The sequence below is a fragment of the Cricetulus griseus genome, chromosome 2 (genome assembly GCF_003668045.3).
Source record: "Cricetulus griseus strain 17A/GY chromosome 2, alternate assembly CriGri-PICRH-1.0, whole genome shotgun sequence".
NCBI classification, from domain to species: domain Eukaryota; kingdom Metazoa; phylum Chordata; class Mammalia; order Rodentia; family Cricetidae; genus Cricetulus; species Cricetulus griseus.
The window spans coordinates 370,974,693-370,988,280 of NC_048595.1; the positions used below are offsets into that span (position 1 = coordinate 370,974,693).

The window sequence follows — 13,588 nt, forward strand, 5'->3', positions numbered from 1 at the left end:
GATACATGAAACACAGTCTTAAGTGAATGCTGGCTAAAACATCTTCCAATCAATAGCAATGTCAAGTTGTAAGTGCTATGGCTTACCCCATTTCAATGTCTCCACAGTCCTCCTATTCCTGGGCTGTCTCAGGCTAGGATAGGGGGACCTCTGCTCCATGCCTTTGTGGTCTTCACACTCAACAATCTAGATAAACTGAGGCTCTTCCTAATCCAGGAGACTACCAACACTCCCAAGGAACACAACTGCCATTCCACCTCCCTTACATAAAGTTGCCAATCTTGATTTAAAGTTCTGTCGTCTGTCAAATATACATCAACTTTTAGAGAGGACAGAATCATCTACATTTGTACTCACAGTTTCTGCCACACTTATAGGAGCTGGCTCTGTAACAGAGAGGCACTAGAAAGAGCTGGATTCTCAACAAGCTGTTCCAATGCTTTACTTATAGAGCAGAAACTCAATGGAAAATTTAAAAGTACAGTAGCATCCCTAAACAAGAGCCCCAAAAACTAAAAAGGGTACACTTTCTATTTGCTCTCATTAAGACTTGCTACACTTTGGAGAACACTCTGCATTTATTTTCCATGTGATATCACACAGAAGACATGTGTAGAAGGAAGCATGCCATCAACCCCCAGAAAGGGGAAGAAGGATAGACCTTGAGGCACCAGTGATGGGCCTGAAAGTGGGCAACACCCAGGCATAGACACAGGCCTTTGTCACAGACTACACTTGACAAACAGCACCAACACAGTGACCTGCCAGTCCAACAACCAGCACTAACCATATTCAGAGAACAGAGTCCAGTTCTCCTGACAAAAAGCTTATACCAGTGAGTCCAGTCATACACCAAGACATGTAGCCCTTTGTCTTTCACCATGCTTTGGAGGCAGGGTGCTACCACTCCTCGAATGCTAGACACAACTACATAGCTCATCTCAGAATACACACATTGACTGACTCTTCACATAGACATTATGTGTCATAAGCTGGTTTTATGTTACAGATTTGAAAACTGAGAAAGATTCAATTATTTATCCAAAATTATGGGTGATTTACACTGAAGCCAGGGCTCTTATGTGGCAGTTTAGCTGTAGGGCCAATTTTTTGAATCATAATATGACATTATTTCATATGCATGCCTTTCCCTGTGTGGGCCTCAGGTAAGAGGATGTGAAAAAAAATATTTCTTTAACAATAAAAAATAACAGCAATTAATAGCTATTGTTTATGAATTGCTACCTGACAGGTATTGTGTTGATATATACATGTATTTATGTGTTACATATTAACGCCATCCCTATATAACGCTGTTACCTGTGGAAATAAGAGGTCATGCCCCACACTGTAAGGCTGGTAAATGGAACCCTTCTTGGAACAAGCTCTGTTCTCCTACTATAACTGGATGTTTGGAGGTAGGCTCTGGATTGGATGAGAAACAGGACTCAGAGCTCCTCTTTCTGTCTCCAATAATAGTCCTGCTGGAGTAGGACTACATGGAAGCTACTTCTAAAGTTATCAGGAAAATAACACGGTAGAAACAGAGACTAACCATTAGAATGTGCACATGTAGAGTGCAATGAAGTAAACTGTGCTCACAGACAATGTAGTAGTATACACAAACACCAGACCCAGTGATACACACACACACACACACACACACACACACACACACACACACCCACCCCAATGTGTACCCACGTACATCCCATACTCAGTGATATGTGCATATTCTCATTTCTCTCTTCTCTCTCTCTCTTCTCTCTCTCTCTCCTCTCTCTCTCTCTCCCTCTCTCTCTCTCACACACACACACACCATAGGACCCAGTGATGTGTTCATGCACACACAGAGATACAGGATTCAGCGATACACAGGGGACCCAACAATGTAAACTCATGCATACACAGTGCTCATGATTCACCAGATCCTTTAAGACAGTATTCCTTTTCTTCCATGTATCAAAACATTCCAGAACCTTGACTGCAGGGCTGCAGCACAAACTATTTCAAGATTTTGCACTTAGGTGGTTATTACTCACAATCATCAAGTAAAGCTGTGGTTCTATGCAGAAAGGCTGAACCTGTGAAATTTTACTTGCCTAAAGTTAGCATGACTCATACAACCAGCTTTTGCCATTGCATGTAAGGGAGAAATGCACCATTACTCTTTTTCAAAGGCAAGTTTTCAGTAGGAAAGGGAATACAGGCAGAGCTTCATATTTGATTATGATAAAGGAGACTCTAGTTACCTTGACAGAATCCAGTAAACTCTTAGGAAAAAATCGCTTTAAACCAACATCTTTTCTGAAATATAAAAAGAACCATATTAACAAATAATACCATTAGTCAATAATAACATTCTTGAAAGAACACAAAGGTAGTTTATTCTTCTATTTGTTCAGGAAAAGAACCAACTATAATCAAGCTCCAATTGACCTGCATATTCTTTGGTGAGGATAAACTATTTGTAGCTATGCAAAAAAACCATGATTGCAATCTATTTCAATGGAAATCTTTGTTAGTTACTCCTTTATTATTGAAGTCCCTTCTGAAATACTGCCACTTTGTAAATGGCAGCACATAATAAAACTGTTCTTTCTTGGGTGCTGCACAGAAGTTATCCTTAGACACATTAGTTCCTCCCGCATAACCTTATTTTAGAGAAAGCAACTGGCCTAATTAAGACAGAAACTGTTGGAACATGGTTCAAGAATGGAGTTGTAAAAGGGGAATTTTGAGTGCTTGTGAGAAAACTCCAAGCAAACAAAATGAGTCTTGTGACCTTAGTTTCTTCAAAAACAGGCAATTGTTCTTAAAAAGTGCTTTTGTGCCCTTCCCAAGTATAGCAGATATGACAGGAGTTACGTTTACTTTAGATTATTCATGACAAGTGGCTAATTTTGTTTATATGTATTTATGGAAAGACATGTTTTGCCATTTGCACCTTGTCTACCGTGTATACCTGGTTGCCACATATAGCTTATCCTTGTGATTGAACATCTTACTCATGGGACTCTTAACCCTCAGAGTATAAATTGATTCTCTAAATAAAGTTGGCTATTGTATGAGACTTTAGTCTGCCTCATTTTAGACTCCATGTTCACACCGCATCTAGAGCAGGAAACAACAGACCCTTCAAATTTATCCAAAATGATGACTGCTTCTTCTCCTTGACTTCATTAAATTTAGGAAGCCATTCCCTAATCACATTCCATCTTCTCTATTTCATAAAATGGAAGGGAAAGGGGGGGAAGGGAATCAAGAGATTTGTCCTGGTTTAAAAGCTATGTGTGTAAAAAGTCATAAATTTCAGCAATTTGCTAAGTTGGGTTATAAACTCAGGCCTGCCATTATTATTAAAAACACTTGGATTTGCTTTTGAAATTTACCACCCGCTCTGGGTACTGAACTACCAGTTTGTCCACTAGATGGCACTGTGTTCCAGGAAGATGAAATGTACCTTTGAAGACAAGGGGTCAGGAGAGCATAGAAAAACAGAAAGAAATCAAGGAGAAAAAATGCAGCTCAGGTAATGTACAGGTATCTTTTTCAGAGTCACACGGGGCTGGGGGGGATGACTAACTGAATATGAAGTATAAATAAAAAGGAGTTGTTTCACAATTACTTTATAATCAAAACCCCAAGAATCAAGTCAGTTTGTATGGTTGACCCTCCATCCAATTACATTCATTAACCTATATCCTGAACAGGCAGCACCTAAATCAACGAACTCCTTGCTAAACCATTTACTACATCCAAAAGTCACTTTCTTGGCTATGGTGTGCTGTCTTTTGGATTTAGACACAAGTGAACTACTCTAACCCTTGATGTGCCGCTTCTCTCTAGCCATGTGCAAGTCTTCTTTCCCCTTTCAGAACTGCTGTGTCTAATATGATTAATGGTACTGAAAGGAAAAATGTCTACCAAAGACTCCCCTTATCTCGTTTGCTCCTTAAAAAGCATAGGGTCTTCTCATAAGAAGAACTTTGACACTAAAATTCAACAGCACTAACCCTGGCACATCTCAGGGGCCAAGTCAGCCTCTGATACTTGTAAAGGAGGAAATAAGTGTTGCATATAAAAACAAATGCAGTGTGATCTTGAAGGCATTCCTTGTTGCTGTGGTTCTCAGCCAAGAGTCCCTAATATAAAGCCTACACAAAAAGCCTGCACATTCACAGAAGAGCTCTGGGCCTGATCTTACTGCTGTAGGGCACCCTGCTATGAGGAAGTAAGTCAGCCCATTCCCACTACACACATTAGTTAAGTGAGTGTGTTCATTAAGAAATCTGAAGGGCAGCTTTTTTTTCCTCTGAAAATACTCTGGAAGACCTTCCAGTCAGGAGAGCTCTGGCCCCTAGTGTACCTGTTTGGTGCAGGAGGTGTGGCTGGCTCAAGAGCAGGCTAGAATTGATGGGAAGTGCTGTGATCCAGGAGACTGTGGACACAGGGAAGTACCTGGATAGGTGAGAAGTCCATGGGAGAGAATGCTGACACAGGGAGGGCAGATAATGTTAACAGTCCCATTTTGGATGAGTCCAGCTGAGCCTGGCAACTGGTTATGCCCAGTTAAAGGGGTGAAAAAATCCAGGGCAGGGGTACTCAATGACCTCCAGTGAGTTACATATTGATGCTTCTCAGAGACAGGGAGGTAAGAACTCATCAAAAATGGAAGAGTTAAAGAGGAGTAAGAAGCGAAAAACTTGAGAGTATTTTCCGTGTAAAAGTAATCAGTTAATAAGTTGCTTTTTATTCCCAAGGTAAAGACAACTCCATTATTTGTTTAAATATCACTTTTAAATAACACTGTGTATGTGTATGTGTGTATGCGTGTGTGTGTGTATGCGTGTGTGTGTGTGTGTGTGTGTGTGTGTGTGTGTGTGTGTGTGTGTGTGTGCGCGCGCGCAAGTACGGAGTATGTTCTTGAACATGTGTATATGACCTTATAGTTCTCTCCTTCCACCAGGTCAGTTTCAGTAATTGACCTTGAACCTCAGGCTCGGTGGCAAGGCCCTTTACCCAGTGAGCCACTTTACCACCACCCTCTTTAAATTTTGAAGCATAAAGACAATGCTTAGGGTGTATACAGTTGTTTTGTTTTGTTTTTGGGTCCAACTAGTTTTGAATTTGTAACACTTATTTGTTTGTTAGAACTCAGTTAAATATTTGGCAATAAAATAAAAACAAGCTGGGCAGTGGCAGTGCAAGCCTTTAATCCTAGCACACGGGAGGTAGAGGCAGGTGGATCTCTGTGAGTTTAGAACGAGTCCCAGGACATCCAGGGCTACACAGAGAAATACTGCCTCAAAAAATAAACAAACAAACAAATAAATAAAATAAAATAAAAACAAGCTTAAAATGTAACAGGAAAACCTCAACAGCACTGCTTCAGGCATACTTCAGTTGCCAAGACAGCCTCTAATCTGTAGTCCCCTGTCTGAGAAGCACCAAAGGCAGAGAGAGACTAATACAGCTATCTACATTAACTTTCTCTCACAAAACCATGCAGGGCTATGTATATCTTCCACCTTCAAAAGGAAGCCAGCTCTCTCTGAGCTGTGTTTGGCCCTGTTCTGCATCATCTCCACTTCATGTTTTGTGCCCAAACCCTGTAACTGTCCCATATGTAAATAAACATACACAAAATACACAGAATCACTGGCTTTTACTATAACTCAACTGTCTTAGTAGCTACTAAAAAGTATATCCTGAAGGCATTTAAACCCACCAGATTGAAAAACAAAACCACAGTAACGAAACAAACAAAAAACCAAACTCAAAGGACAATTTGAGGACACTGGGTGAACTCCAATTCCCTAGGCCAAGCACTATTAGGTAGTAGACTATTAGGCTCCTTCTTTACTTCAGTGTAACTATGGAGGACAGGACACACACAGATGATAGGCCAATAATATCAGGTTAGAGTGGGGCTGCTCAACACTATAGCAAATGGCTACATGTAAATTAGCTAAACTAAAAGTTCTTTTCCTGGTTTTGGTAGCTCCATTTCCAGAGCTCAAGCATCCCACACACATATAATGCCTATTGACTGAAAAGGGTAGCGCAGACCCAGAATGTGTGCAACACTCTCAGCAGAGAGTGCCAAGGCTGTGTCAAAGTGGCATCTGCAGAATTTTCAGCGCCCTTCCTGTCCTGTGCACCTGACAGCTTCTCAATAAAGGCAGAGATGAGTAAGAATAATACTAGGCATGGAGACAGTTATCATGGGGACAACTACCTAACTACCTGAGTTCCTCAAGTAGGGAAGCAGGCATAGAGGAGTGTGGAAAGTTGAAACAGCGTCAAGACAGAGCCCACAGAGCTGTCCTCAGCCCAGAAACTTTTCCTAGAAGCACTCACAAGTGTTTGGCTCTGGTAGCAAAAACAGTTCCGGTGGCGTGTGTTCTACAGTCACATTAATTTTCACTTAAGCTATAGGGACCTGTGCTCATCAGGTTTCTCCTGGCAGACGCCCTCATTTTAGTTGTTGGTCTTTTTAAAAGATTTCTTGGTTTGTCTGCCTGCCTGCCTGCATTCCTTCCTTCCTTCCTTCCTTCCTTAAGATAGTCTTCTTATGTAGCTAAGGTTAGTGTCACATACACAATCCTTCTTAGGCTTTCCAAGTGCTGGGAAGATAGCTATGTGCCTGGCTTACACTTTTTCTTACCCTAGGTGACTTACTAAGATAAACAACTAACCTGCTACAGTGTGAAAAGTTCTAAAAGCTAACATTGCTCCAATAACCAATTTAGCACTTGGGATCTACAGACAGTGAGACTTCCTCCACAACTCTCACTGTCTATTCAGAAAGACTAAAATGATTCTATTCTCTCTGCCTCTGTCAACCTTGGAGCTCTTTCACCTCTGCATTAATTGCCCTGCCATTCATCAAGTGTGCTCATGCATGGTGAGTTGTGGTCCCTACCTCATCAGCTCAATACCTTGCCTTCCTAGTAACACTACACTGGCATCCAGAATGAGACAGACAGAAGCCGTGCCTGCAGGAGGACTCGAAATGCTCCAGACTTGTAGAGCTATTAGAAGCCTGATGTCTCATTCTGCACATATGTGTTCATGTTCACAAATCACAGCAGAGCAGGTCTTTGGTAACCTCATTTTAGACTAAGCATATCTCCTCTTTTACATATTAAAGAGGACTAAATGAATCCTATGCCCATGTAAAACCCACTCCTCCCACTCCTCTTTCAGCAATGTTTCTGAGACAACTTGCCTTGTCTAGTGACCTCAATACTTGTGCAGTATTTGGTGTCCCACCCCCCAAGCCTTTACCTCAGCTAACTTTAAGACACAAAATTATTCAAGGCATACAGAAGATCTAGTAAGAGTCAGATGCTCTGTTAAGTGTAAGGAACACAGGCAGATCCCTATGTTGATGCTGCTCACATGCTCCTAGGGAAAAGAAACAACAAAAACAACATACCAAAATACACTACAAGATGATTAAAATGATTAATCATTTGTTAAAATGATTAATCAAAGATGATTAAAATGGATTAAAAGGCAGAACTAAAATGTTGCAGAGGGAATAGACATTTTCCTCAGTGGTGCAGCTACTGGGAAGTTGCCTATTCCGCCTGTAAGTAACTCGTTATCCAAGCACCTTTAAGTATCCCTGACTGGTTAAATTCTCCTTTCCTCAAAAACACAGAGTGAGAAGTTGAGGGTATTAGATGCTAGGAGTCCACCCTCAGTAACACCAACCCAGAAGTCTGCATTTTAACAGTGCATTACCACTTGCAGGGTGACTCTATTATCTAAGCCTGGGGCCTCCAGCAGCAGCCACCTTCTGCTTCTTGGCTCATTTTCAGATGTACATGGAAGTCTCATCTAACTTTTACCCAGTCTGTTCCCCAGGAATGTGAAGGAACAGGTGAGGCTGGACCCTCACTGTCACATTACTGTCCATCTGCCAAAAGGCACCCCATTCTGTCATGCTTAGAATGACAAAAGAGAAAACAGTGAACCCTTTAGTTTGTCTGTGTCAGAATAGAAGGAAAAAAAAAAAAAACCAGAAATATCCAAATAGTATGTTCCTATGATTTGAGGTTCATCTTATTATTTTAAACATAATCCAACCATTCTTTTGAAATGTTGAAAAAAAAAAACTGAGGAGTATGCTGTATTAGGCTGTAAATCTTTAAATTTTCTTCTAGTAGTATCTGATCAAGTATATGGAGTATTTAATGATTTTTCTTATGAAAAAGAGAGGATCTTGAAGCTATTGATGAACAAGTAATATTTCAAACTTACAGGGTTTGTTTGGTTTTTTTGTAATGAAAAAGTACATAAATTGTAAATGGCTCTGAGGTATCCACCAGCAAAAAAAGATAAAGCAATACTGAGCCTGCACTGGATGGAAGGAAGGAAGGGAGGTTGATTCCTAGGTACTGTGCAAGCCAGGCATGGCAAACGGGAGTCATAAGCATCCCTTAGCCAATACCATTCCTAGGGTACAGACTGGCATCTGCAATACATATTTACAATGTTAGATAAGAACTAAACGAAGTACCTGTAAATATCTGTAAAGCACTAAGAAAATTAACTATTAATCTAAAAATATTAACAATAAATCTACCTTTCAAGAAATGGGGGGAGGGGTCCAAGATGACAGAAATAATTTTGCCACCAAAATCTACATATAAAATAACTTCTAAGGCTGGAGACAATGACCCAGCACCCAGGAGATGGAGAGGATGAAGGTCATTCTAGGCAACATATCAAGTCCAACTTGGGACTAGCTCAAAAGGCCAAAATCAACGAATAAACAAATTAAAATAAACATACTTATAAGTAACCTACTTTATGAAAAAGGAAGACAGGAATGGTGGTACATGTTTACAATCCTGGCTTCTTCAAAGCTAAAGCAGGAGGATCCTAGGTTCAAAACCACTCTGGTTTTAGTGGTTTTCTATAAGTGAAACCCTGACTTAAACAAACATACAAACAGGCAGGTCCATGTGTGTGTGTGTGTGTGTGTGTGTGTGTGTGTGTGTGTGTGTGCGCGTGCACGCGCGCGCGCGCACACACACACACACACACACACACACACACACACACACACACACACACACACACACACACGATAATGTCTACAGACTGAGATATTGTAAAGATGGTTTGGCTGATAGAGTTAATATAACATACAGGCCTGCATGATGCCCTAGCTGTATACATAAAGCCTCATGGGAACCTCTACTAAGATTCATGGTTGAAGCTATATGCATTGAGATAAATAAGCCTGCCATTTGGACACTGAACTGGGAACCGAGAGAGGCAGAAGTGGTGCCATCCCTGGCTCTCCTCAGAAGTCACCACTGCAGTTTTCAGAAATGAAGCTCCTGTAGCCAAACTCACCATCTAAGATTAGGGGCCTAAGTGGGAGTCGAGAGTGGCAGAAGGCTTAAACAACCCTAGTATGACATGATTAGTACTATGTACAAAACCTAAGACAACTATGGAAAAAAAAAGATGAGGAAATAAAACTGAACACCCACATATAGACAAAGAGGTTACTGAGAAGGAAGAAAAAGCTAGCACCACAGAGCCTGGACTTGAAGTGGGAAAGCTCACAACTATCTGTAACTGCCACTTCAGAGGATCTGATATCCTCTTTTGACTTCCTCAGGCACCAAGCATGCATATGGTATACATACATCCATGAAGGGAAAGCATTCATGCACATAAATTTCTTTTAAAAATCAAAAAAAAAAAAAACAAGACAGAAATCAAAACTGTTAGACAGAGAGATCAATATATAGAATTTCACAAAAAGATTTACACATCATGTTTGTATGACTGAACATGGAGCCTCCAAACAGAAACCAAGCATTCAGACCCATGAGAATAAACCATTACGACAAAGCTATTATGACAATTGTGTATTTTACCATGCTTAAAGACACAACATGTAATACATGCAGGTAAGAAGGTTGAATAGAAGGGCTGGAGAGAAGGCTCAGAGGTTAAGAGCATTGGCTGTTCTTCCAGAGGTCCTGAGTTTAATTCTCAGCAATCACATGGTGGCTTACAACTATCTGTAATGAGATCTGGTGCCCTCTTCTGGCCTGTAGGCAGGCATACAGACAGAACCTTGTATATCTAATAAATAAATCTTTAAAAAAAAAAAGAGAGAGAGCTGAATAGAAAATAAACATACAAATTTATGTGTGTGCTGTAAGCACTATGCATGAAACCCAGGCCTTGGAGAGTGTTGCGGTCTGAGCTAGATCCCCAGCCAAAAATGCTAAAAAGAACTCATAAAAATTGATAACATGAAGCAAATCATGTCAAGTGGAGACTGTGTGGAGACACGTGAGCAATCACTGTACAATTATCTCCACTCTGTCATGGATTTCATGCATTTAGATAACACAATATGCTGGTGGGAGTGAGTGGTCTTAACTCATTCATTAAGACACATTCACTATATCAAGGGCACTTCTCAGACCATGCTCTGACCAAATACCACTGGGATAACAGGAAACCTAATATATAAAATAAAATCAGCCAGATCTGGTACATACCTGCAACCTGCAACTCAGGAGAGAATAAGGCAAGAGGATCATGAGTCAGTCTGGGCATATTGTAAGACCTTTTTTTCAAAAAACTATACATAAATACAAAGCAAGCAAACACACACATTGGAAAGATAAGAACAGAAATAAATTTGCTGATTTAATTTAATACATGTGTTTCTGTGCATTGTGTGTGTGTCTATTACCTTAGGAGTCCATAAGAAAATGTCAGATCCCTTGGTACTGGAATCAAACCAGGGCCCTCTGAAGGGCAGCAAGTGCTCTTAACCACCAAGCCATCTCCTTCAGTCCCAATTTACAAAGGTTTTAAAATAAACATTTAACAATCTTTTCTTTAAAGATTTAATGTATATATCTGTGTGGGTATCTGTCTAAGTATAAGCCACATGTATGTTTGTGCTCATGGAAGCCAGAAGAAGGTGTCAGATGTACTAGAGTTAGAGTTATAAATGGCTGTGAGGCCCTCCACCACATGGATACTAGGAGTCGAATTTGGGCCCTCTGGAAGAGTAAGAAGTACCCTTAACAGCTGAGCTGTCTTTCTAGCCTCCACACTTAACAATCTTGTCATTAAACACTTTAAAAAAACGAATAAGCAAGCAAGCTCACCTCATTTCCATACCTTGCTACAAAAAGCACAATAGGAGGCAGGTCCCAAGATAGATTTAAAAAAATAAAAAGACTACTAGATTAAGAAACACAAGCATAGCAATTGAGTCATGGGCAGGCAAAATCAGCCTGGTCTAGTAAGATTCAGGACAGTCAGAGATACAAAGAGACCTTGTCTCAAAAAACTTTAAAAAAAGAGAGACAGAGACAGAGACGCATCTGTGAGTGTCACATACACAAGGGGGACAAGGGACATGCGTAACTGACACAGCAGACTTGGGATTAAACTGGCAAAGACTTCAAGATTAATAAAGAAAAACATAGATGTATTATAAATTCCAGCAAAGCATGGGAGCACACACCTGTATTCCCAGAACTTGAGAGGCTAGGCAAAAGGACAGAGTGCTGAAGGTCAGGCTAGGCTACAAACAAGACTCAGCTCACCCAAAAAAAGAAAGCAAAAGGCATAGTCACTATGCAAAAGGAATACAAAATGGATACAGGTGAGAGGTATTTAATTTCATCAGTAATACAAAGAAAGTATATAAAACAAGCTAAGCCTGAAGATGGTTGCTATTCCATAGAAAATAATGAACAGCCAAATACCTTGATAGGCATTACACGTTACTGGTCAGAAGTAGTGTGAGATCAGATGGAAAACAACATACCAACCTGATGAGTCCTGCACTAACACATTTCCACTTGGCAACATGGAAGGACTGGTCTCTTATTTTTTTGGCAAAGCTGGAATTTATTAAGGTCTTAATTTTATACAGATTAGTTAAGGGGTTGGTCAGGAAGGAACGGAAGGGAGGGGAAAGGGGCAAAACAAGAAGAGATGGATAAGCTTAAAAAAAGGACAGGTGTAGACACTCAAGGGTGGGCTTCTTCAGAGATAAAGACACCTTGAACCAACATAAGGCTGGATGAACTGGCAGGGTCCACATCTAACCTCCTCTCATTTGCATTAGAAACAAGGCATGAAACACCCATTTTGAAAGAAATAAGTTCTTTATTAAGACTGAGAAGGTGTTATGGTAAGTCCAAGAATAAGGAGGATTGTTTTTTTTTTCCCCCACCATTTGACAATGTAATTTAAATTTTCTCTAGAGAACATTTTATTACCTTTGAAAACAAACTAAAATCCTTTCAAATGTGCTCCAAAATAACCCAACTGATGAGTCCTATACTCTGTTACTCATTTTTGCCAGTGTTCTTTGGAAGCATTCTACACGGTTTGGTTTTATGCTGGCTGATCATCTCTCCTCTGCACAGAGGTGACTACAGTCAACTCACACACAGTGCTGGGATCACGACATCCAACATTCCCACCTGATACCAACAGGCAGGCACCAGCATGACCACCACCTGTCTATCACAAAGGGCCTCTGATCAAGCAGCAGAAGAAGAGCTAGGCCTGGAGCCAAGCACTCTGCACATGCAGCCACCACTCAGCCGTCACCAATCCTTTGAGGTGGGAAGTGACATCATACAAATGATGTAACTGGAAAGTCACTGTGGTAGGAGTGCAAAAGCTCAGGTATTTAGAGGTTGAAGCACATTCAAAAGAGCAAAGCAAACTTATAGTCACAGGATGTGAGATCCCTTTGTTGCAGTACCCACATTTACCTGTGTGATAGCCACATATATATACAAATTGACCACGTCAAACCTTATCATTCAGCCATGTCCTCTACAAAGGATCTGATTCACACGCTTGGTTTGCCTATTTCTCCTGTGTTCAAGTAGTAATTAACCACAAGTCCTGACCTTTAAAGGTAATCTCCACAGTCCATTTTTCTGATTTCTCACAAAAACACCACATAATTTTGAAAGTGACAGGTAAACCCCAATTCTTCCTCTTTTGTTACTTTATTCTCCTGTTACCTTTCTGTAATTTCTAGAAGCCAATTTTACATCAACTGTTGTACAAACCTTGATTCATTCCTGAGAAACTTGAACCTAAAACTTTCTCCAAACACTTCACCCAGATGGACACCTGTAATCCCAGTACTTGGGAGTGAAGGCAGGAGGATCAGAAGTTCAAGGCCAGCAGGCAAAATGAAACCCTATCTCATATGACCACGACCACAAAAAATAAAAATAAAAAATAAAAATAAAAATAAAAAACCTTAATGATTTCTCTTAACTCTGGCAATATGCATTTCAAGCACTATGGAGTCTTTTAAGGCTGAAGAATGTAGCTACTTTAAACAAAAAACATGAAACTACAGTGAATGTTAGACCTTACCTATCCAATGAAGGACAGTAAAAATTCTACTGAAAATGACTTCTTTTGTATTTAACTCATCAGTAGTGGATACAATGAATGTGACATGTCTTCATAAACATACTTATTGTCTGCTATGCATACACTGTCATGAGCCTAATGAAAGATGTCCTAAGTTCAGAAAGTGGAA

General features: G+C 40.3%; 1 protein-coding gene across 5 annotated transcripts in view; it reads right to left on the reverse strand.

The window, feature by feature from the left end:
* Ptk2 (protein tyrosine kinase 2) overlaps nucleotides 1–13,588 on the reverse strand; it is a 194,446-nt gene that overhangs the window by 103,725 nt on the left and 77,133 nt on the right. For all 5 annotated transcript variants that reach the window (XM_027403786.2, XM_035440657.1, XM_035440659.1 and 2 more), the window contains one exon: nucleotides 2,253–2,307. In XM_027403786.2, the coding sequence (XP_027259587.1) occupies nucleotides 2,253–2,307 (55 nt within the window). The remainder of the gene's footprint in view (nucleotides 1–2,252; nucleotides 2,308–13,588) is intronic.